Source organism: Phyllopteryx taeniolatus, chromosome 15, assembly GCF_024500385.1.
Source record: "Phyllopteryx taeniolatus isolate TA_2022b chromosome 15, UOR_Ptae_1.2, whole genome shotgun sequence".
Lineage (NCBI taxonomy): Eukaryota > Metazoa > Chordata > Actinopteri > Syngnathiformes > Syngnathidae > Phyllopteryx > Phyllopteryx taeniolatus.
In genome coordinates this window covers 11,876,257-11,902,723 of record NC_084516.1, presented here as the reverse complement: position 1 = coordinate 11,902,723, position 26,467 = coordinate 11,876,257, and the positions used below count along the sequence as shown (strand labels likewise).

General features: G+C 41.6%; 1 protein-coding gene across 10 annotated transcripts in view; it reads left to right on the top strand.

Annotated features, from left to right (window-relative positions):
- The window catches only part of LOC133490256 (protein turtle homolog A-like), a 72,190-nt gene that overhangs the window by 5,804 nt on the left and 39,919 nt on the right, over nt 1-26,467 (top strand). For 9 of the 10 annotated variants that reach the window (XR_009792143.1, XM_061800112.1, XM_061800113.1 and 6 more), the window contains exons 2-6: nt 14,367-14,461; nt 14,602-14,802; nt 22,807-22,953; nt 24,728-24,876; nt 25,349-25,460. Coding sequence is in view for 9 of the 10 variants with exons in the window: in XM_061800112.1 (XP_061656096.1) it covers nt 14,401-14,461; nt 14,602-14,802; nt 22,807-22,953; nt 24,728-24,876; nt 25,349-25,460 (670 nt within the window). In the remaining variant the exon portion in view is untranslated. Of the gene's footprint in view, nt 1-14,366; nt 14,462-14,601; nt 14,803-22,011; nt 22,185-22,806; nt 22,954-24,727; nt 24,877-25,348; nt 25,461-26,467 lie in introns of those variants that run through there. The other variant, XM_061800107.1, reaches the window with a different exon arrangement.

Below are 26,467 nucleotides of genomic sequence, written 5' to 3'. Positions count from 1 at the left end.
TTTTACAATCCACGCTGTCATCAGCTACACACGAGCCAGGATGTTGGTGAAGGAGAGTAAAACAGAAATTTTGAGAATTTTCCAGAGTAGTGACCCTCCTGTTCTGGTTCAAATTGATGACAGGCCTCCGAAAGATGTCAATCAGTTTAAATATCTTGGTAGTATAATTTCATATTCTGGTACCATTGACTCAGATGTGCAAAATTGTATTTGTCTCGCTGCAGCTGCTTTTGGGCGCCTCAAAGAACATATTTTCTTCAGCCACTCGACATACCGTCACACTAAAATAGCTGTTTACCGAACAGTTTGTAGGAGACTTTTCACATCTGTTGCCTCCAAAAAAAGATCTCTTGGAGCGATCGTGTTCCCCACATTGAGATTGTTTGCAAATGTGGACTGTCAAGCATCGAAGCCATTCTACATCAACGCCAACTTCGATGGTTTGACCATGTTTTAGGTATGCCTGACTAAGATTGTTCTGTACTCAGAGCTTTGTGATGACTATCGACCTCATGGAACTCCAAAGAAAAGATTCACTGACCCCATGAAAAAAACAACAACATCCAGACCTGCGGTATTGATCCTAAAACCGTTGAAGGCTCTTCTGCTGATTGGCTGATACCACTACACTACAGAGAATGCTGAGAAAAAGCGATAGGTGGATTGGATATTTTGGGACATTTGACAGTGGAAAGGCAAAGAAAGGCATACTCTACCAAACTGAACCAAACCTTAACACTTGTTGGAAATGGGGCTTTAATTTCCTGTAGGTATGATTGTTAGTGTGAGTAGTTGGCGCTCTTTCTTAATCTGTACTGTGACTAATTGAAGATCTGTCCTGGATGCACTCCACCTCTCACCTTTAGTCAACTGGAATAGGTTCCAGCTTCCCTGTATCCCTGAGCAGTAAAAGTAGTATAGAGGATGGATGCATGCATCCTTTTACCAAACACACAACTCATTCTATTTTAGTGCCATCACACAGTGTTTTTTTGTTTCCCTACTTTGACTTTACTGAGGGGTTAATTTCTAGTTGAACCCGCTGTCAGAAGCAGCCTTGAAAAAGTGCAAAGTCAATGAACAAACAGATAGTGATTCATGTTTCCTCTAGGATACAGTATAGTCACTGTTTAAATCCATACTTAGGACATTATTAAAGGACATTCAGTACGTTTTGATGCAAACAAGAAAAGAAAGTGGAATAATTCATGGTAGAGGAAATGGAATTTAATCAAAAAACAAACGTGGGATCCCCTTTATTGTTACTTTTCCAGTTAGAGTGGGCGGAACTGCTGATAGATGCGTTACAGAACTGTAATCAATCAGCTGGTCCTCAATTTCTCTCCTTATGTAGATTAAAACATCAACACTGGGACTTTGCTACAGCTTGTCTGTCACCATCTCTATTTGTGCCAGTTAATAAATCAGCATGATATAGGTGGCTTTCTTTCACGAATCACCTTCCCATTTATGATACTTTTAAATGTTTTGTTGTGCTGTGACCAAGCTTATGTTTATGCATGTGTTAGTCAGCATGGACGTAAGAGCTTATTTTAGCAAATATCAAGGGACTATCTAAGCAAATATCAAGGGACTATCTAAGCTATGTTACCATGCCATGTGTTTCACCTTTGTCAGTTTGAGTTTTCATTCAGATAATTTTGTTGGTACATAATGCGTTTTCCTCACATCTGTCTTCTTGCTGTCTTTGCCATAATTTTCCCTTTTCTTTCCCTCCACAGAAGACATTATGAAACCCCTGTTTCTCTTAATTACATAATTATTCTGCCATAAACATTGTCTTCCAGTAGCAACATACAGTAAACAACATTTCGATTGATTTGCATTGTTGGCCCCCACTTCAGATGTCAGATATTGTGCAGGCTTGCTTGATTTTCATCTAATCAACTTAATTTTGATGAGTTATCGAGGAACGGACAAGATAATCAGCTGATCATTATGTGCCAAATAGGGGAAGTCCCTGCTGCTTAAACATTGTAACAGACAGTCTCCATTTGGATCTATTTATGCATTCATGAATAAACTTCAGAAAGCTTGTACAAAGGTGAAAGGAGGGGGATAGAAACATCAGGATGTCAAGTCAGACAGCGATAAACGCACTTTACAGTGGATTTTCACCCTTCCTATTGACTTTGACTGTGAAAAAGTGTTTGAACGTTGTGCTGAAGCATGGGAGTATGTTGGAAGACATGCTGCAGCTGTTGACAGCCTGTGTAATTGTTTCTCAGCCTTTCAGACTTGGGGCCAGCCATGAAATAAAAACACGACTAAAGATCTTTTTGTTTTATATTCAAGAATACTATACATACAAGAAGTCTATCGGTTTGTGAGGAGGAGAACCTGATTATTATCAACATGATCACTTTATTAAAATAAAATTAAAAAATGGCCACATATTAGATACATTTGTACAATCATCTTCTTCTTTTCCTTTCGGCTTGTCCCTTTAGGGGTCGCCACAGCGCATCATCCTTTTCCATGTAAGCCTATCTCCTGCATCCTCCTCTCGAACACCAACTGCCCTCATGGCTTCCCTCATGACATCCATCAACCTTCTCTTTGGTCTTCCTCTAGCTCTCTTGCCTGGCAGCTCCATCCTCATCCTCCATCCTTCTACCAATATACTCACTATTTCTCCTCTGGACGTGTCCAAACCATCGAAGTCTGCTCTCTCTAAGTTTGTCTCCAAAACATCGAACCTTGGCTGTCCCTCTGATGAGCTCATTTCTAATTTCATTCAACCTGGTCACTCCTAGAGCGAACCTCAACATCTTCATTTCCGCCACCTCCAGCTCTGCTTCCTCTTGTCTCTTCAGTGCCACTGTCTCTAATTCGTACATCATGGCTGGCCTCACCACTGTTTTATAAACTTTGCCCTTCATCCTAGCAGAGACTCTTCTGTCACATAACACACCTGACACCTTCCTCTACCCGTTCCAACCTGCTTGGACCCGTTTCTTCACTTCCTGACCACACTCACTAATGATCTGGATGGTTGACCCCAAGTATTTGAAGTCCTCCACCCTTGCTATCGCTTCTCCCTGTAGCCTCACACAGCCCAACTACATGTTTTTGTTTGCACATAAGGGCAAAAGTCCTACTTTTGTTTAATTCCTCATTTAAAAAACAGCATTCAAGCAACAAGTTTTTCCTCAGATTTCTGAGATTGTAGGGCAAAAGCTGCAGCTGCTACTATTATGGACTGAATGGATGTCAACAATAGGGAAATGAAATGCCCTTATTTTGAGGGTAATAGCCCACCAGCAACATATTGGGGAAAAAAAAAGAACTGTGAACTAGTTCGTTTTTGGAGCGGTGAACTTAGTTCAAAATTTTGAATTATCAACTATAAACTGAACTAGTTCGCATAGAAAATGAACTTTTCCAACACTGATCCTGTATTATTTCACATCGCAATATACTGTATATTGCAGGTTGAAAGAAAATCGTAATGTCATTTTTTTCCAATATCATGCAGTCCTAGGTTGTAGTTTACAGCGGTGTGGAATTCATTCTAACGTTTTAGTTACCCGATTTCACTATGTGAGAGGGGCCAATATGAAACAGCTCTTGGCACATCCATTCATCCATTGTCTTCCGGTTATCCGAGGTCGGGTCGCGGGGGCAGCAGCCTCAGCAGGCAAACCCAGACTTCCCTCTCCCCAGCCACTTCCTCTAGCGCTTCCGAGGGGATCCCGAGGCGTTCCCAGGTAGGCCGAGAGACGTAGTCGTGCCCGGGGTCTCCTCCCGGTGGGACGTGCCCGGAACACCTCACCAAGGAGGCGTCCAGGAGGCATCCTAAACAGATGCCCGAGCCACCTCATCTGGCTCCTCTCAATGCGGAGGAGCAGCGGCTCTACTCTGAGCCCCTCCCGGATGGCCGAGCTTCTCACCTTATCTCTAAAGGAGAGCCCGGACACCCTGCGGAGGAAACTCATTTCGGCCGCTTGTATCCGGGATCTTGTTCTTTCGGTCACGACCCACAGCTCATGACCATAGGTGAGGGTAGGAACGTAGATCAACCGGTAAATTAAGAGCTTCACCTTTCGGTTTAGCTCCTTCTTCACCACAACAGACTGATAGAAAGTCCGCCTCACTGCAGACACTGCACCGATCCGCCTGTCCATCTCCCATTCCATTCTTCCAAGACCCCAAGATATTTGAACTCCTCCACTTGGGGAAGGATCTCATCCCCGACCTGGAGAGGGCACTCCACCCTTTTCCGACTAAAGACCATGGTCTCAGATTTAGAGGTGCTGATTCTCATCCCAGCCGCTTCACACTCGGCTGCGAACCGCTCCAGTGAGAGTTGGAGATCACGACCTGATGAAGCCAACAGAACCACATCATCTGCAAAAAGCAGAGATGCAATACTGAGGCCACCAAACTGGACCCCCTCTACATCTCGGCTGCGCCTAGAAATTCTGTCCATAAAAGTTATGGTGACAAATCGGTGACAAAGGGCAGCCTTGGCGGAGTCAAGTATTGATTATTGAATATTGATTGACACACCCTCCGGTCCTCCTTCTTAAAAAGGGGGACCACCACACCAGTCTGCCAATCCACAGCCACTGTCCCTGATGTCCATGCGATGTTGCAGAGGCGTGTCAACCAGGACAGCCCTACAACATCCAGAGCCTTGAGGAACTCCGGGCGAATCTCATCCACCCCCGGGACCTTGCCCCAGAGATAGGAGAGCCTGCCTCAGATACCTCATGGGAAGGCTTGTTGGTGGAATTGAAGAGGTCTTTGAAGTATTCTCCCCACCGATTCACAACGTCCGGAGTCGAGGTCAGCAGCGCCCCAGCCCCACTGTACACAGTGTTGATGGTGCACTGCTTCCCCATCCTGAGACGCTGGATGGTGGACCAGAATTTTATCGAAGCCGTCCGGAAGTCGTTCTCCATGGCCTCCCACTCCTCCCACGCTCGGGTTTTGCCTCAGCGACCACCAAAGCCGCATTCCGCTAGGCCAGCCGGTACCCATCAGTTGCTTGAGGAGTCCCACAGTCCAAAAAGGCCTGATAGGACTCCTTCTTCAGCTTGACTGCATCCCTCGCCGCTGGTGTCCACCAACGGGTTCGGGGATTGCCGCCACGACAGGCACCGACTACCTTATGGCCACAGCTCCGGTCGGCCGCCTCGGCAATAGAGGCGTGGAACATGGTCCACTCGGACTCAATATCCCCCGCCTCCCCCAGGACCTGGGTGAAGTTCTGCCGGAGGTGGGACTTGAAACTCCTTCTGACAGGGGATTCCACCAGACGTTCCCAGCAGACCCTCACAATACGTTTGGGCCTGCCACGTCGGCCCGGCATCTTCCCCCACCATCGGAGCCAACTCACCACCAGGTGGTGATCAGTTGACAGCTCCGCCCCTCTCTTCACCCGAGTGTCCAAGACATGCGGCCGCATGTCCGATGACACGACCACAAAGTCGATCATCGAACGGCGACCTGGGGTGTCCTGGTGCCAAGTGCACATGTGGACACCCTTATGCTTGAGCATGGTGTTCGTTATGGACAATCCGTGGTGAGCACAGAATTCCAATAACAGAACACCACTCGGGTTCTGATCGGGTGCGGGGGCGTTCCTCCCAATCACGCCCTTCCAGGTCTCACTGTCATTGCCCACGTGAGCATTGAAGTCCCCCAGCAGAACGATGTAGTCCCCAGCGGGAGCGCTCTCCAGCACACCCTCTAAGGACTCAAAAACGGTGGGTACTCTGAACTGCTGTTTGGTGCATAGGCACAAATAACAGTCAGGACCCGTCCGCCCACCCGAAGACGGAGGGAGGCTACCCTGGGTGCATGCCCGGCCACCAGGCGCTCGCCTTTGAGCCCCACCTCCAGGCCTGGCTCCAGAGGGGGGCCCCGGTGACCCGCGTCCGGGCAAGGGAAACCTAGATCCATATATTTTGTTCATCATAGGGGTTTTTGGAGCCATGCTTTGTCTGGTCCTTCACGTAGGACCTTTTTGCCATGGGTGACCCTACCAGGGGCGTGAAGCCCCAGACAACATTTTACCAATGGTTTCAGTCAGTAATTTTCATTCCTAACTTGACATTCGTACTGTAACTTGAGTAGAGCATATCATATTTTATTTATTGTGTTTCATGCTTGATCTTTAATATGTACAGCACTTTGTTACAGCTGTGGTTGTGCTTTAAAGTGCTTGATAAGTAATTTTCACGACCCTTGTCCTGCATGCTTCTTCTCCTGTTCTATCTTGTCCTTTCCTTCCCTCACAGGGTGTAGCACTACAGCCTCATACAACACTCATATCAAATGTTTGTATATATGTAATGATTTACTTTTCTAATCCTGTTTACAATTAGTGCTTTTTCTTTTGTCTTCATTTCTCTCTCCCCTCTAGAAACTTTGTTCTGTTCGACTGATCGACTCTGATTCTAAATAAACATCCATTATAATACTAAACGAAACCACAGTGGCAGCTTAAAAACTCCACTGTGACACATTAAAACTGTTCCGGCATAAAAGGGATACAGATCCTCCATTCTGCTTGACCTAACAGCTGAACAGGACAAACAAAAAAAACAAAAAAGTAATTTTAGTAAAGGAAATAATATTTTATTTATTGTGTTTTATGTTTGATCTTTATTATGTACAACACTTACAGCGATGGCTGTTCTTTAAAGGGCTCTATAAATAAAGTTATATTATATGGTGTCTCAGTTTAAACACTAATGGGCACTATGTAAAACTGAAGTTATGTACAGTCACTGAGCAATAAAAGGTTACCAGTAATGTGGTAATGCCGATACATTATTTTTTTTTTGTGACAATTGTACAAATGATGCCGAGTCCTCTAGCAATTTAGAGCAGTTTGAAATGGCTAATACAACAATAGTCTGGTGAAGTGACCATTGTCAATTGTGCAAATGGTGGAGATACTTCTCAAGCATATGTGCTGCCAGTATTGGTCAACAATAGATGTAGAGTGGCGAGACTTCTACAGTGAGTGCACGAATAATGTATAATTGGCCTGACAGAGATGCGACTACAATCTCAAGATAAAATTGGCAGCATGTTCCAATCGAATTGTATGTTAACTGTTTAAGAAGTTAATGGTAAGAGGAAACAAGCTGTTGGAATGTCTGCTAGTACTAGTTTGCATTGTTCAATAGCGGCTACCTGAGTGAAGGAGCTGGAAGAGGTGGTGAGCAGGATGTGGAGGGTCCAAGAGGATTTTGCATGCTCTTGTCCTAGTTCTGGCAGTGTGCAAGTCCTCAAGGATGGGTAGGGGGAACAGACAAAATTTTCAGCAGTCTATTGTAGTCGGAGTTTGTCCTTTATTGTGGGAGCACCAAACCAGACTGTGATGGATGAACACAGGACTGATTCAATGACTGCTGTGTAAAACTGCCTGAACAGCTCCTGTGGCAGGCCGTGCTTCCTCAGAAGCCACAGGAAGTACATCCTCTGCTGTGCCTTTTTGAGAATGGAGTTGGTATTGGTCTCCCACTTCAGGTCCTGAGAGACTAATTCCTAGGAACTTGAAGGTCTTGACAGTTGACACAGGGCAGTTGGACAGCGTGAAGGGTAGCTGAGGCAAAGGATGCCTCCTGAAGTCCATGATCATCTCTATAGTGTTGAGCGTGTTCAGCTCCAGGTTGTGTCGGCCGCACCACAGCTCCAGCCATTCCACTTCCTGTCGATACGCAGACTCGTCACCGTCTTTAATGAGGCCGATGACTGTGGTGTCGTCTATACTGTAGATACTGGTATTGGTATCGGTGCATCCCGAGTAAAGTAGTAGAGAATTCTGACTTAACAGGGGGACTTGGCTTATGTTGGACATGCACTGAAAATTATGTGAGGCTATTCGTTGTAGATTGGGACCAGGCCGTACCGCGACTCGCAAAAATCCATAGATAATTTACCCCCACTATAATTGCATTGAGGAAAAAAAGAAAAAGAAAAAAAAAAAGTTAACCCCCCCCAAATTCTTGAATAAGTGGGAATAAACTGCCAATAAGCATTTTTGGGGTTTGCCCCCCCCCCCCCCCCAAAAAAAAATAAAAAATAAAAAATAAAAACAAAAATATGAATGAAAAGAAAATGTAAAAATTGGGGCAAAAAATGGGAAAAGAAATTGTGGAAAAAAGTGTGAATTGGTGAATACAAGGATGCCGAACTGCAAATATGTGGGGGTCCACTGGACTTCAAAATCCCACTTAACTGCACTCAATGCTGTTTGTATGCATCCTATATGTACAACTAGATTTGATGCATTTCATTATATTGGTGCTGTACATGTTGCCATCGCTTTACTGTGTGCATCATGATGTGGTGCATGCTAACATTCAGAGGCAGAAAGGAAAATATTCCAGAAAGTTTGCAACAACATTGTGATGTATTTCTCACACTGACTCCTTGGCAGGCTGCAATCAAGAAAATATGCCACACATCATTAATCTAACTTTGACTGCCTAATTCATATTTGACACAAACTGAGTTATTATTTTCCAAAAGATTTATGACTTATCCACCCTCCCCCACTTGCTCTTGTTGTCTGAGGGAGCACCTCTGCTGACAACTTTTTCACTTCTGCTGCAAAAAGCGAACTCTTTCATTTCCGCTATATCTTGCAGAGTGGAATAAAAGTGTCCATCAACATTGTGCTCACAAATTAAACATCTTTGCTTTGCATATTGGCTGTGTCAGAAAGTTTTGTAAAGTCTGTTCTTCCTAGGCTTGTTATCAACTGATTCTATAGAGGTTTAAAAAAGTATTCTATCAGTCAAATTAGCCTTAACATATTAGTTAAATGAGTTACAGTATCACAGATGAGGGTTATGAGGTGGAGAGTCTTTTACTCTGGGGAAAAAAACCTTCAACACAATTTATTGGATGCGTTTGTTTTATGGCAAAATGTAACAATATATTTTGACACCTAAACTTCAAACGGAGAACTTTTCATTGTTGTTTACCTTTTTATAGTCCGGTGTGCTGCTTCAGCACTACTTGGTTTTAGTTCAGGTCACTGGTCAGTGGTACGGTAAATAACATAGCCGTATCACTGTGCTGTGTTAATTTCCACAATCAGCTTATCTTAGTTTTTATACAGTTATTTTGCTGTTATCACCGGGATTTTCCAGGTTTGATCTGTACTGTAGAAGGGAGACTGCTGTTCTTGGATGTGATTTACCTTCTTCCCAGTAGAAGGCCTGTGGATGGCTTCTTCATTTATCGTTTTCATTCATGTTGTGCTTCTGTACTTGTACTTCTCACACACTGATGAACTCTCGTCCCACATCATAATCGGCGAGACTACGTCACCCACACAGGTTACTTACATTGCGACCTTGCCTAAATGGGAAGTCTTAGCTGGCAACAGATTGTTGGCAGTAGGCAAAAGTTGCAGTAGGCAATAACCAGTGGAAAGTCCATTGTATTGAAAATACAGTGTTACGGTCTTGTGTCTGTCATATTCCTACCAAAATTTGACATTGCTGTTTGCATGGCCTGCATAGTAGTTTAGTGGTTCGCATGTTTGCCTCCCAGTCGTTCAAATCTCGGCTTTAGCCTTATCTTATTTTAACATCAGCCATGTGTCAAGAGACTATACTGGAAAACCTAATTCGCCTCCAAGTGATGCATTCAATGTGGTGTAATTTTTTGCAGTTTCAGACCAGAATGAAACTTATTTTCTTCTGCTTTTTTTTCATATACATAACAAATTCTATTTGGCATGGTGAACGAGTGGTTACCTCTAGGGCTGCAGCTATATGTATCTAGATATATATATATGTGCCCTGCGATGGACTTTTTTATCTTCAGACATGCAGTCCTAAAATAACAAAATTAACAATACAGTAATCATTTAAAGTTCTGATATTTTTGCTATTTAGACCTCCGTAGAGTGACTCTCTAAGGCTGTTCACAATACAGGTCAATTCAGATTTTTTACCCCAGTGTGACATGTGTCTGATTTTTTTTTTTTTTTCAGCTCAATGTGATCAGTACAACTCCAATTTTTTCATATCCAACCCAGGCCTCTTTCATATGTGGATATAAATTGGATATGTATCCGACGCGAGTGGAGTATGGACGCTCACAGGACACGCATCCGACCTGTATGTGATCACGGCTACAAACGTCACAATTGTTGGGTAAAACAGACACGCCACAAAATGGGAATGACGGGTGAAAGGGCAGCAAGCAGTCAGTGGCGAAAAGAAGATGCTTTCGAATTTAAGAAAATGTTGGCTCCGGTTGCACAAAATCCTTGAAATCTCCACAAATGTGTCATGAGGAAACATATGTGAGGTGCAGTATTTACTTCTGTCAACATGGTGACTCGTGGTTGTGCGCACGCACAATGTGATGTCCTATTTTGTGCGCATGCATGTGATGTCACCGACGCGTTCCATCCAAAGTAGAAGTCGAATTTGTTTTCATGTGATCGTCTAAAAAGATTGGATTTAACAAAAAAATGCCCTGCCGTGTGAATTTAGCCTAACATGGACTTACTATAAAAGTGTCAATTTCATTTTAAAAATCACCTTGGTTTTGTGATACGAGTGTCCAGAAAAGGTCCCTCTGACAGCTACTTCTGTTTGACCCAATTTTGTATCCGCTTTGTCAATTTTTGGCCAAGATTGACCATTTTCCTCTGATTGGTTACCTCCGTGTAGAAGACCCACTTCTGAGAGTACACGTGTTTGTTATGTAAAAAGCGTTGGCTCAGGAGCTGAGAGGTAGGCGGAGATCTTCGCAAGTGACATATATATAGTAAGCTCAAGAAATTTGAATGACCTGATTTCAGGCCTCTCGGCAGAAAATGGTGTCGAACTCAGGAATGCGTGGACGATTTTAATTCATATTAACCAATTAACCATAGAGCCAACTATTACATCGCAAATACTAAAAAAATTTGGTTTGGTAAAATATGGCACCTTTAATTGATACAACAGACTAACACTCAATCAATTAAGTATATGTTATTGTACAGAAATGAATATGTTATTAATTTAAATAACAGTGAAACCTTGGTAGTTGAACACCATCTGTTCCAGTAGTTCGTCTGACCTTTTTGGGGGCGATTTTGAATTATTTTTACCTATAAAAAGTGAATATATAATTAATCAATTCCCATCTTTAAAACAATTTTACCATAGTTGATTTCGTTGAGGTTTCTTCTGTAAATGACCCATCTGGGAAAAATTCTTCATTGATATGAGTGTTCCACTGTCACTGTCCTTGTTGAGACTTTGCAGGCAGTCGTATAATTGATGATGTCATGGGAAATGACAAGCAGGCAGTCATATGTCAGCGGCTGTCGTTTGGTATTTTCTCATCTGGGTATTTCTTTTTGTTCTCCCTGCACTTTGGAAGAACATTTTGCTATTTCTTTGGGTTATGAAGACAAGAGTAGCTCTGACAGTCAAAACAAACATTGACGCTGCAACCTTTCTTTCTTTCTTTTTTTTATTTATTCAAGAAAGCTCAGACGGTTGGTACCCATTTTCATGGTATTTTTCACTTTCCGCACCTTTTGAAGCAGTTCCTTCGTTGTAGATGAATTTAAAAGAGTTCCCAGGTGTCTTAATATTAGGTTTATGAAATCAAAATACCACAAGGATCAACAATTACACCCCAACACCTCTGGAACTTAGCCTGTTTTGAACGGCTCGGGATCCCCCCGGAAGAGCTGGATGAAGTGGCTGGGGAGAGGGAAGTCTGGGCGTTCCTACTAAAGCTACTGCCCCTGCGACCCGACCTCGGATAAATGGTAGAAAATGGATGGATGGATGGATTACCAGATCGTATGTGTGGATAGCACTCCTCCAATACTCTGCATCTGAGCATCTGTGACTCAGTTTGCAACTGTCCAGGCCACAGTTGAGCCGCCTACAGTGATTAACCTCCACTTGGACATCGGTCACCAGTCCGTGTCTTGCACCGGAACTTCCATCTTGATGTCACCAAGGCAATAAAGTCCATCTGGCCCACAGCTTGACAACCGCCACAGAATACTGTTTGGGGAATCTACTACAACTTGTTATCCAGCCTAGATAAATCTGCTAACTCAGCTGTTCAAAAACAAAATCAGCATCAACTTGTTTAAACATCGGCCAGGGGCATCGCATACACGATCTCTCATGGTGCCCTTATTTTCTTGGCGTCTTAAACCCAGCTGACAGTATATCTGTTATGGCATGGAACCATTGCAGTCGGATGACATTGGCGGCATTAAGTCAATACACTTTTGTTCAAGCAGGGATTGGACTATATTAAACTTTGTGAAAAGGTATTTTGTCTACTAGTCGTTGAAAGACAATAGTGTCAGAATGAGTGTCAACACTAGGGGACTCCCACTTGTCAGGGGAGAATGTCTCTTGATCTCAGTTATTATCCTTTGTGTGGGCCATGCACTCCCTCAATGTGACTTTCATTGACAAAGAGCTGTGACAATAGCTTCGTGGCTGGAAGCCTTTGCTTACAAGTAGAGGTGGGTTAGAAGGATGCTGTGTAAGCTCTTGTATAATTTTCCTCTCCCCGATCTATCTCTGCCCTTGATACGATGCCGGAAATACAAAGGATCTTTCTCGGAAATGTCTTTCATCCTCACTCATGTTGTGTGAATAGGGCATTTTGTAATTAGTTTTGAAACTTTAGGCAACAACACCTGATCATTACACCTACCAGGAGTGGGGAAATAATATTGAGTAGGTAACCTTTTAGATTCTATTATATATCAAAGCTAACAGCCTCCACTCTCCTGGGAAGGCTACCTGGAATTGGCAGGGTCAGAGGTCACTGATGTTAGAAGAATAGAGGGCCTCACAAACTTTGTTGTAGTTCGTCCCATAGCTGGATGGGGTTGAGCCATCCAACCCACACCTTTTATAGAGCCTGCTTTGTGGTCTGTGACACAGTCATGCTGGAAAAGAAAAGGGCCAAGCTGTCTCCACAAACATGGAAATAGAGAACTGTGAATATGTAACATTCATGTAGGGAACTAAAGGCTCTAAGGCACACACCGATTGTCGTGACTGAATGCCATTGAAATGGAGCATCGCGGAAAAAATTATAACTGGCGACTGAACGCCGTACACTAAGCGATTTGAACATTGGACGTTTTGAGGCGCCACATTCTGCATATTGTACTGTATTAGCTAAAACATGGTGTGATTGTCATGGAAGAAGTTGATAATAATAAATAATAAAGGAAATTGTGTGAATAATTTAAGAGGCTATTGTCCCATTCCCCTTTCACCCTTTCACAATGCCGGACAGCTTTTTGCACAATTGTCAAAAACAAAAAAAACTGTACCGGCATTACCAGATAACTAGCAACCCTTTATTGCTCAGTGACTGTTTTGTTTTTTTGTCAATGTCTTTATGTCTCAAAAGTGTTCTTTGTCAATTGACTGTCTGTTGTCGTACTTGAGCGGCTCCAATTACCGGAGACAAATTCCTTGTGTGTTTTTTGGACATACATCATAAAGATGATTCTGATTCACTGACTGCACCCGTGCATTTCGTGAATCAGGCCTCAAGAATCACGAGTAGCCTGTGGGCCGGTTCTAATAATAGTTCTCCAGTGGTGGGACATTGTGGTTTCCTAGTATTGTTTTAGAAGTGAGAGAGTTGTAGAAATAAAGTGTTGCATATTGATATTTATCTGTTTCCTTTTTTTGAAAACTGTGAGAAAGTGTCTTCACATACATGAATATCATTAGTTATTAATAATAACAGTTAAAGATAATTGGTAGTCCTTCGCATTAACCAGTACCCAAGAAGTAGATCTTAGTTTCAAAAAGGTTGGTGACTCCTGAGGTGCACGCACGCACACACACAGGCAAGCGCACTTACACACATACACACACACACGCACACAGACACACACACACACACACAAATCTAAGAAGAAGTCTCAATTGAACACTGGGAGTGGCAGTGTGAACTGATGCGTTGATGCTTTAGTATCGGCTGCCACTAGCTCAGCTTATCTTCGTCCTTGAGTGCTGCATGAGCCAAATGCCTTCCTTGATGCGCTCTAAATAAAACACTAAGATGTCATTATGCACATGACTCTTGGAAGATTTACACGACATTATGACATTTACTTTCACGGACGGATATAAGGGCCAGGGTGTTTTCTGGCTGCAGAAGCAACTATACCCATTTGTGTAATGATATGGGATGAATTCCAATCACTGAAAGCTATATAAAAATCAAACCGCTCCTTTCTCCCATGTCTGTAAAATGATGACAGAAATAGAACTTCAAGCTGTAGCATTTTCACAGATGGTTGTTTGTGTGTCTGCGGCCAAGTTATTAATGTGGGTATGACAATTGTGTGCCTTTACCAACAGATTGAGCATGCTTCGGGTTGTTTGAACGACAGCTATGGGGTCAAGAAGATCTTACTTGCAGACTCCGTTAGTGGTGGCTCTTTTTTGCCACTTTTGTAAGTATATTTGCATGCAACTCTACATTTATTGTATATTTTCTGTGATATTTGCCCGCCATTGAGTGTATTTTTATTTAAAAAATCTCATGTCACATGAAAATTGAGAACATAACTTTTTACTTCTCATAACCCGACAGGGACTATTGATGGGAGAATGCCAGAGGTGCGTGGAAAGGTCAGCGGTGTGGCAGAGTTGACTTGCAGTGTTCGTCCATCTGACTCAGCTGATGTGTCATCTGGGTCACTGCACGTGGTTGAATGGGGGCGACAAGGGCTCAACATCCCTGTGTTGATCAAATTTGGATCCTATACGCCTCGTGTCCATCCACAATATGAGGGTGAGCAAACATGCACGCTGCTGCTAAACTCTTCTATACTCACATTGATTTGCTTTGCTAAATATCTTCGAAGTGCAGCTACATTTTGTAGAAAAAGAATGGGTAGAGAAGCACTATCGTACCATTATGTGTGTGGTTTCACTCAGTTGATCACTGGAACATAGCTGATCTTATTTGTGTCAATTAGGGGGAGTTTTAATTAGATTGCTCAGTCTAGAATGAATTGGACAGCAAATTTTAGCAATCCTCAAAAAAAAAAAAAAAAAAAAAACATACAGAAGTTGAATACAACAATGTGAAAAGCTCACTTTGTTGAATTCAGTTCCTGTGTTTTCCGTGGAAAGAGTGTTATGCATAAGAAAATATAGTTCTTAGACAAAGCAAACAACCACACCTTTCTGGCATTTTAAAACGAGCCTCTTTGAGAGCCACTTTTATAAGGATCTTACTTTTGTTGAATCATCATCTTTTGTGCCCATAGCCTTGAAAACAAAGAACGTCTTCTGGGAAAACGATTATCAATGCACTGAGAATACTTTTGTGTTGCTCTGGTTATCCTTTATATTCACCAGCAATGAATGGACAAAAGAAGAGCATGACTGGGCGTTGCAGATATGCCTTTTGTCAGAGTAGTTCTCTCCTGAATTGAAATTCTACCTTATACCTTTTTGGGTTCTTGCAGGAGAGTCATGGAAAGGTTTTAGTTAAAGTGAAATTGGTAAAAAAGACCAAACTCCCCCCCCCCCCCCCCCCCCCCCCCCCCCTCACCCCCCATGGATCTCTCTCATGCATTGCACCAGCACTGGAGGGTGGCATGCCTCAGGTGGTAGAACGGTCATTTCCCTCTGCATGTGTCCCTGAAATTGCTGTCCACCCTGTCATTACAAAGGCTGAAACAATGGCTTGTTGCAGAGTAAATATTTGCAGAGTAACTATTTACACGTTTTGTAATTGTCATCATGTTACAGTATATGTGTAGTTGGATGTTGTCAAGCTTAACATATCCACTCTGTCATGGTGAAATAGCAATTGACATAAAATCTTTCAGAATTTTAAAATATATTTGTTAAAGAGTACATACTCAGCTTGTTAACTGAATCATTTTGCTAGGTGAAGGTCTTCATTTGCTATTTAAATGCTAACATTATCCAAAAATGTCCACCTTGTCATTGTCCACCATGTCAGCAAGCTTACGTATTTTGCTGTTTTCATGTACATTGGCTTCTTACAGTTAATTTTTTTTTTTTTTTTTTAAAGCACGAGCTTAACCAATTTGCATTTCTGACAGCATATCATCTACAACGTTTGTACTTAATACAGTGAATAGTGAAGGCTAATGGAAAATCCTAACTTTTTGTGGGGTGAAATGGAAAAGTCTCTAAGGCAACTTTGATATTGACTCTCTCCTACATTACGACATGGCCCATTCACTGCCATGATGCATTTGAAGAGCTGAGGAGATGTTACAAATATTAATTAATATTTTTTCAACAAATTTTGGATAATTTTGCATCGCTGAATCCGAAAATGACATCTTGTTCAGGTCAGGCTTTTATGCCAAGTTGTTCACAGTTTATTAATCAAATGTTACAAACTTCACTTACTGTACATTGAATAGTAGACATTGATGAAAAGTAAATACCTGTAAATGTAATGTTATGTCATCATTGTTCATAATTCAGGGTATAACCTCCATTTATTTGACCCTGTAAAGCAAAAATACCTTTACATGTAAACAAAAACTGGACATCGTTTGAAAAGTTGACCTGATTGAGCAAAACCAATGTGATATTTAGATCCAGCACATCTAAATTGTCCTAAATCAGCTAAACAAATCTTAGACAATACATTTCTTGTTGACTAGAGTAATGTAACATAGCTAAATTACATAGAAATGATTAAAGTACTACTTTATTAAATTAATATTTATTCACGTAATGGAAAACATGAACTGGAAGTCAAATTCAATATTCAAATTCATCTTTTACTTTTCACTGCCTTCAGAACAGATTTTCTAGTAATCAATTGTTGCTCTAGTGGCATTTTTCGTTACATTCAATGGGGTGCAAAAAAACAAAACAAAAAAAAACAATTGAATGATTAATCGACGTGATACTAGTCCTTATATTTGGAATCTATCATAAATTTTGGAACTTCATAAGGGTCTTTGTGGTTTTTTCCTGAGATTGTTGCTTTATTGCGTTAGTTTTGCTCAACTTCTTCTTTTCCTTTCGGCTTGTCCCTTTAGGGGTCGCCACAGTGCGTCATCCTTTTCCATGTAAACCTATCTCCTGCATCCTCCTCTCGAACACCAACTGCCCTCATGTCTTCCCTCACGACATCCATCAACCTTCTCTTTGGTCTTCCTCTAGCTCTCTTGCCTGGCAGCTCCATCCTCATCATCCTTCTACCAATATACTCACTATCGCTCTCTGGACGTGTCCAAACCATCGAAGTCTGCTCTCTCTATTACTTTGTCTCCAAAACATCAAACCTTGGCTGTCCCTCTGATGAGCTCATTTCTAATTTCATCCAACCTGGTCACTCCTAGAGCGAACCTCAACATCTTCATTTCCGCCACCTCCAGCTCTGCTTCCTGTTGTCTCTTCAGTGCCACTGTCTCTAATCCGTACATCATGGCTGGCCTCACCACTGTTTTATAAACTTTGCCCTTCATCCTAGCAGAGACTCTTCTGTCACATAACACAGTTGATACTTTTCCTCAACACGTATGGTAATAATGTTTTCCATCTTAGTGACTTGAGTATAGTCACTCTGTCTGTCAACAGCTTTGAGGAAATGAAGAGAAAGCGTTCGGTGGCACATTTAAATGTCATATTGAGATTCCCCTGAGGGAATGTAGGAATGCATCAAAATGACATGCTTTTAACAACGATGGTGGAGTATTGTAAAGGATGTTTTAAATGTAATATACTCCTCCATCTTCCTAAGGGTCTTTGTGGTTTTCCCAAGATTGTTGCTTTATTGCGTTACTTTTACTCAACACATATGGTAATAATGTTTTCCATCTTAGTGACGTTAGTATAGTCACCATGTCTGTTAACAGTTTTGAGGAAATGCAGAGAAAGCGTTCGGTGGCACATTTAAATGTCATGTTGAGATTCCCCTGAGGGAATGTAGGAATGAATCAAAATGACCCTGCTTTTAACAACGATGGTGTAGTATTGTAAAGGCTGCTTTAAATGGAATAAACTCCTCAAGTAAAAAAATAAAAATAAATACTGTATTCAGAATTATCTGTATTTCAAGTTACATTAGCATGACTTTTAATGAAAACAAAATAAACTCATAGGTAATCGCCACACCAAGTAGAGAGCAACCATCAGGACATTTTTGTGTTTGTTTGTCAAAGTATCAGCTCCTTTCTCATCCGAGTGCATGAGATGCCGCTCCTTTGCTTTACCTGACCAGGAAATATGACACGGCCATTTACATAGCAATAAAGTCACCATGAACTTTGACTGATGAATTGCTGTTTGTGGGAGCGAAGCTGAATTTAAGTCCAGCCAAGGCCCATAAAGGACAGTCACTCTTTTGTGGCGCTCTCTGAGGATGATCCATCAATGTGCTCTGAGGTCACGTTTTATAACAATGAATGTTACAGTGTCAGATAAAGCTGGGAAACATGCTGTTATTCAGGACCCCCTAAATTTCTCTAACCTTTGTTTTGTAATTTACTTGGCAATGTTTGTCCACAGCTGCACTAGCCGTAAATCATCCAGTAAAGAAAAAAAAAAAACGTAAACCTATCTCCCTCTGCTCCTGTGAGAAACAAAAATGACTCCTGTAGCCATACAAAAGGTTTGAAAGGGGTGCTTTGTAATCTGCTGTTTCACATAGCTACTTGGCTGTGGAAGTAACAGGTGCATCATGGGAAACTAGAGCTTTAAAGAACAACAGGTATGGATTTCACCTGCTCAGGTCATGTACTCAGGTGTCGTGATGGTTTGGCTTCAGGACCCACATTTCAACTGTTGTTTCCTTGTTGTCAGCCTCTCTTGTTTTTCTGTCACCTACTAATAAATAAATAAATGGGCAGTTTATAATAGCGGATTATTGTCCATTATTAATCTTTGTGTTAGATAATGTGTAAACTTCCCACTGTGTAAGAATCAATGGATTTGTACCTCATTGCCCACAAAATCCCAAAAGATTTTGAATGTATGTTTTAATAGAGCTGTTAAAAACACAGAGGATTAGTGTCAACTGTGAACAGGACCGAGTCCCTCTGCACCCATACTCCATGAAAAATAAATACAGCTGTATATCTGTGCTTTTAGTGCGCTCTTCTTGCTTAAATCCCATCGCAATCAACAAGAACAGACTGTGTGCAGATGTTAACATTTTGTGCACAGCTAACATGGCTAATATGCTTCCACTCTGACATGGACACACGTGAATGTATGCGCTGGGATTACTCATGTTTGTTTCAGCCCTCATTGGATCTTTTGGTCGATCGGTTGATTCAAATGCCAAATGATCATGTAGTAGAGTTTTGACAGGCAACAAGCAGACTTAGACTTCCTTTGTGTCTAACCAAACCCTGTCCATGTGTATCAATAATTCAGACTTTAGATGAAATCTAAATGCTACTTTACAAGTATAACAAGAATATCACTCTGTTTCGCAGACCTCTGCCAAAGCTGAACAATTGTAAAAATGTCTACCTTATTTTGTTTGATTGAAATATCATGAGTTGCAGTTGTTGAGCATTCTTTGATCAGTAAAATAAATGGTCAATTGATCTGTTAATTGTAATTTTTTTAGGTACGAATTTAACACTTGAATAGTTCTGTTTTAGGGTAACCTGACCAAGTATTCAAGAAAGAAACCTTCGGTTGGAAAAGGTTTGGGAAATAAATGCTTTAGGCAGTGTGGGGGTTCATCTGCGCCTGCAAGAATTCACCTGATGGAAGACATTGTTTTGAAACAGTCAGCTAAAATAATGGATCCAATGAGCAGAAGGGGGATGTACAGACAAGGGGATGTTAGATGGAGGAGGATGCGTGAGTTTGCTTCAGTGCGCTTTGAGAGGGCTGGGCTGAAATTGATATATTTTGTTTGTTCAAGACTTTAAATGTTCTTTATTGTCATAAAATGTGGAGAAAAAGTGTCAGTTTGTTACATTTTCAGGAAATATTTGGATGTCAATTGGCTTTGGTTGTTCTGTCCCAGAACGAAATTACTAACTTCGTTATTTCAGACTATGGAAGCTTCATTTTACTTTTTAGCAGGCAAAACCCAAGAAATGTGTTATTGGAGTGGAAACAATCTCAATGTGTTAGTCAAAAACATGGTAGATACTGTATAAGTAGTATGAACTTTAATTTTGAGGAAACAAGCATAACTTACAGATATCACCTTAATATAGTGGGCACATTAGAATAACAACTATTGCAAGGGGTTTGGCAGCAGGTCTTTAAATAAATTATGGAATTGAATGTAAAGCAGATATACAGTACATTTGCTTATTCTACACATTGTTTAAATGGCCATAGTAGTGCTAGCAGCTGGTCCATCAATACACAGTATATACCAATGAAGTAGGGTCACTATGGCAATGACAGAGATGCTATTGTTATAATCTCCACAATATTGCCAAAAGTATTCGCTCCCCGGTCTGACTCACATATGAATTGAAGTGATATCCCATTCTTAATCCATAAGGTCCTGTCCAAAATATTTTTGTGTTCTGAAGCATTCAGAGTTCCTTTCACTGGAGCCCAGGGGCTTATATTTTGGTCATTTCCAACTTTGTGGTAACAGTTTAGAGATGGCTTCTTCGTGTTCCAGCATGTCTGTGCATCAGTGCACAAATCAAGGTACTCCGGTTTCCTCCCACATCCCAAAAACATGCGTGGTAGGTTGATTGAAGACTCTAAATTGCCCGTAGGTGTGAATGTGAAAACTCTAAATTGCCCGTAGGTGTGAATGTGAGTGTGAATATTTGTTTCTTTATACTGTATGTGCCCTGTGTTTGGCTGGCGACCAGTTCGCGGTACACCCCGCCTCTCGCCCGAAGATACAGTAGCTGGGATAGGCTCCAGCACGCCCGTGACCCTAGTGAGGATAAGCGGTACAGAAACTAGATGGATGGATGGATAGTTGATTCCACAGTCCAAACTGTCCCTGTCACGAACCTTTTATTTACTGCACAGGAAGTAACATTTTAACATCATTCATTGTAATGCAATTGTCAGTATAGCCAGAAGTTAATGTTAGTCAGTTTAGTTTGTTTTTACGGTGTGCTATACAGTCTAGAATTATAGTAAATTCTATAGTTGTTCGTATATATACAGTGTTTCTGTGTTACCCGACAGTACTAATAATCATGCATTTTTCAAATGGTGGCATTACTGTAGGTTAGTTATGTTCTGAGGGCAACACCACACTACTTTCTTTCCCTTTTATCCGACAACTCCCAGTCGCATTTGTTGCCTCCGCTGTGGTGTCATGGTGACCTATTTATCACACGGAGCTAGTTAACATGAAGATTGTCAACTGCCATGTGTCGAAGGTTGGATTTTGAAATCCTGTCTGTGATGAAAGTGTATTTTACCCGTCCCTTCTATTCCCTGTGGATTTAGTTCCCTTTGGCAACATGGAAAAGTAAATAGGGTGTGTTATCGCTAATAACATACCTAACTTCCTGCTTTTCTCCATCTGTCAGGACCAAATCTTTGTGCACAGTCCCTAGAACTTTGAACCTTGTGTTATTTACCACACACTGATATGTTAGTGACCTCCACACAGCTTTGTGCTTGATTTTTTTTTTAGAGAGGGTTTAGAGAGGTCAGTGTTCGTTATGTATTGTTTATATGGACAGTTTCACCTAGTGCATTGCCCTGTCACATCAGACAGAGTTAGAAATAAATGAGTACACCTTGACGCTTTGAACTAACCTGCCAAGGGAGCCATTACCTGGCAACCGTCAGATCAGATATCTGAGTGTGCATGCGCATGTGTTTGCTCGGGTTTTTCACGTGCGTGTGTGTATTTGTTTATTTTTAGCCTTGTCACGTGTCTTGTGGCGCAGTACTGTAACTATCTGACGGCCAAGAAAGTTTTTTTCAATCTTGTCGGTGAAAAAACACGTCGTCGGTGTGGGACTATTTTGCGGCGTCTCAGACAAACAACACGTAAGTTATTTGCAGTCTGTGAACAACTGAAGTACGTCGTGGGGAACGTCATCTAAATGCTTCAACACAACAAATTTGATCGGGCACTTGAAGAATGTACACAAGGCGGAACATGCCGCGTTCAAGTAACGCAGCATGGGCGGGTGGGGAGGCAATAAAGGAATAGCCAAACGGACGCAAACTCTGGACAACACCCGTCCATATAGCCGGGACAGTGAGAAGGTTAGAGTAAGCATGTCATTAACAGTATTTATTAAAGTAATTTAATTGCAAAATAAAGTAATTTAATTACAGTAAGTTAGCAACTATTATTTCTGTCATGTAATATTGATTTGCCCTAAATGTATGTCAGTGGCCAATCCTTGAATGCCCCCTAGAGGTCATTGATGTTTTCACTTTTGTCTAAAATGCTAGAGAATAATTTTGAGCTGGGATGGGCTCCAGCACGCCCGTGACCCTAGTGAGGATAAGCGATACAGAACATGGATGGATAATGGATGGATACAGTACTCAGTAAACATTACACAAGTATATACAATAAAAGAACAAGTCATACAGTACACAAGTATATACAATAAAAGAACAAGTCATACAGTACACAAGTATATTCAATAAATGAACAAGTCATGTAAATGGACACATTACGTCATCTTGTGATCGGATCGGTTATATGTTTTTTGCTGATTGGTGATCGGCCCCAAAAATCCTGATCGTGTAAAGCCTAAACAAAATAGTGTTTCACCACAAACAAACATTACACTGATGGTTTGACAAATCTCAGCAACATCAATGTTGCATGCTGTCCGCTGCTTTCTGCTATTTACTTGCACTCGTGTCTCTGCAGGGAGGGTGTCTCTGGTGGACATCACCACTCTGAAACTGGAGAGCCTGCAGCTGAATGACCAGGGCCCGTATGAGTGTCGGATCCTTTCATTAGATAAACCCAGAGAGGAGCTTCGAAACGGCACCTGGATTATGCTTTCTGTAATTGGTGAGGATGTTTTTTTTTTTTTTTTTTTTAACAACTGGCTGCAAATAGCAGTTGTCACTCAAATTATATCATTAGTTGGGGATTTAAAAAACAATTATTATTACTAAGTCTGAAATGTCATCCAAGCTTTCACGAAGATCTTGTGGATTTAGACAGATTAGTTTATTTTCAGAAACATATAGTGCAGCAATACAGCTCATCAACTCTTTTTTTTCCCCCCTGGATACTAAACATTTGGTTTTTAAATGCAGAGATTTATATAAGACGGACATTTTCGATGTGATTAGAGACTTTTAGAGGTAAACAGCCAAAAAAAAGCTCTCTTCTCTTGTCTTGCGCAGTTACACTAATTGTCGTTGGTGAACAACGTTCTAGCTATAATTTTCTTTAAAGTGGACTGATTTTTTTTTGTTTTTTTATGAAACTCCTTATAAATATGTAAACCAAATAAGTTAAAATGGGGGAAAGCTATAGCGTCTTGTTCGGGAAATAAAAACAAATGTGTTATATTTAGAAAAATGAAACATACATTTACCCCTTTGCCCTGTTCTTTATCCTTATTTGAGGTTGCTTTATACACAAATGCGCTACACAGTTCCACAGATGTGAAGTTTGTGAGAGACAGGTAAGAGATGAGAGTGATGACATGCCCTCTAGGTATGCCCTTTACATCCTATTGTTTGCACTTCACGACAAGTATGATTGTCATTGCCCTGACAGAATGCAAGAGAGCTCTGGAAGGAGACAATGGTGAAAAGAATAATGTCATGTGCAACTAAACTGTCTAATAGGGGCCTGGAGAGCTCTTGGGTGCAGATAATAGCAAACTGTAAAGAAATGAGAAAATGGTCGAGAAGAATTAAATTTTTAAGGATAAATCACATGTACTTTTCAAATTGTATCAGCTGCAAACTGACACAAACACACACATACACGCACACACATCCGGAAAAAGGAATGTCAAAAGTGTAAGAGATACCAAGGTCTGAAGGATGGCTCCCAGTTTTTTTTTAATTTCAATTTTATTTTTGTTATTGTTATTTTTGTTAATTGGGACAGCTCTGGCTCAGTAGATAGAGCAGGTTGTCCAGTGAAGGAAGGATAGCTGGTTCGAATCCCGGCTCCAACTGTCTGCATCTGAAAGTGTCCTTGGGCAAGACATCCATCCATTTTCTGGACCGCTTCTCCTCACTAGGGTCGCGGGCGTGCTGGAGCCTATCCCAGCTATCATCGGGCATGAGGCGGGGTACACCCTGAACTGGTTGCCAGCCAATCGCAGGGCACATACAAACAAACAACCATTCACATACACACCTATGAGCAATTTAGAGTTGTCAATTAACCTACCATGCATGTTTTTGGGATGTGGGAGGAAACCGGAGTGCCCGGAGAAAACCCACGCAGGCACGGGGAGAACATGCAAACTCCACACAGGCGGGGCCGGGGATTGAACCCGGGTCCTCAGAACTGTGAGGCAGACGCTCTAACCAGTCGGCCGCCGTCCTTGAGCAAGACACTGACTCCTAATTTGCTCCCAGTGGACCTGGCAGCGTCTTGCATGGCAACAGTTGCCCATTGGTGTATGAATGTGTGTGTGAATGGGTAGATGTGAGGCTTTGTAAAGCTCTTTGGGCACTGTGATAGTGTAGATAAAGCACTGTATAAGTGCAGTCCATTCACCATATTGTGGATTTATTGTATTTATACATGCAAAAAATATGATTTATATATTTTTTTAATATAATCTTAAAATTGCTAATGTTTTGTTCTCTAGCGGCCCCTATCTTCACTCAAACCCCGCCTCCTGTCCTGGAGGGTGTGGTTGGAGCTCACCTCTCTCTTGTCTGTGCTGCCATCGGCAATCCTCTTCCAACCATCACCTGGCTGAAGGATGGTAGTGTGATTCAAATAGGGAATAATCGGGTATGTGTGGACAGATTAGATTATAAAAAGAACATATTCATATTGGTCCTTAAAAGGGCTGCAATAAATACATAAATGTAGTTAGCTTAAATTATCAAGCATATTGTTTAACGTTTTTGGTGCTTGGGAGATTTGATTAAAATATTTGACTTTATTTTATTTTTTTACCAATTTACACGTATTAGTAAGCATCATCGAATCATTGCAAAATGATTGTGGCAGCTGATGATACCTACAAAAAACATTTACAATGCTCTTTATTATTTGTTTCCTATTTTAGCCACACATCCTTGATTAATATCTTTTCTTGTTTAAAACTGTCAAACCTCCTGCTAGTATATGAGGATTTTCTCTTATACGTAGTTTATGTTTCCAGTTTAAGTACAGTATTGTGCATGCTAACCATTCACTCATTCTCTTGAATGTGCTGGTATGATATACCTCGATGTGTCTGTCATATCATGTTTATCAGGATGAAGCGTTATCTCTGACAGCATTGAGCGTGCAGTCAGCAGGACAGTATACCTGTCACGCTTCCAACTCTGAAGGAAACGCGACTCTCGAGACAAAAGTAAAGATAAAAGGTCAGTAACAGCCTGTCTATCAGTCTGTCTGTCTGTCGCCTGTCTGTCTGTCTGTCTTATGTTTTCGCGCCAGTCCCTTTGGGATGTCTCCATGTCTGTTCTGGAGTAGCTGTGAGTCAAAGCAATTTTAAGTTTCCCTCTCTTGCATCATCATAGAGGAGCAAAGGCCTCTCAAGCTGAACAATATTTAATCACTGCTAGCCTTGGATATTTGACTTCTGAAGCCGTCAATGGCAGTGAATGTGTTAGTAGCACCCTGCATTGATATAATAAAATTAGACAAGCTGTCATCAGTGACTTGGTGTCATTACTTTATCTTTAAAAAAAACAAACTCTTAAAATGGCCATGCTGAGAATAAGAGCAAAAATTGACCACATTTAACAAGTAGCAATGTAAATCTTCTTTTCCTTTCGGCTTGTCCCGTTAGGGGTCGCTACAGCATGTCATCCTTTTCCATGTAAGCCTATCTCCTGCATCCTTCTCATCTAACACCATCACTACATCCGTCAACCTTGTCTTTGGTGTTCCTCTTGGTCTCTTGCCTGGCAGCTCCATCCTCATCATCCTTCTACCAATATATTCACTATCGCTCCTCTGGACGTGTCCAAACCATCGAAGTCTGCTCTCTCTATTACTTTGTCTCCAAAACATCTAACCTTGGTTGTCCCTCTGATGAGCTCATTTCTAATCCTATCCAACCTCGTCACTCCTAGAGAGAACCTCAACATCTTCATTTACGCCAGCTCAGCTTCCTGTTGTCTCTTCAGTGCCACTGTCTCTAATCCGTACATCATGGCTGGCCTCACCACTGTTTTATAACCTTTGCCCTTCATCCTAGCAGAGAGCCTTCTGTCACAGAACACACCTGATACCTTCCTCCACCCGTTCCAACCTGCTTGGACTCGTTTCTTCACTTCCTTACCACACTTACCATTCCTCTGGACTGTTGACTCCAAGTATTTAAAGTCCTCCACCCTTGCTTTCTATTCTCGCTGTAGCCTCACTC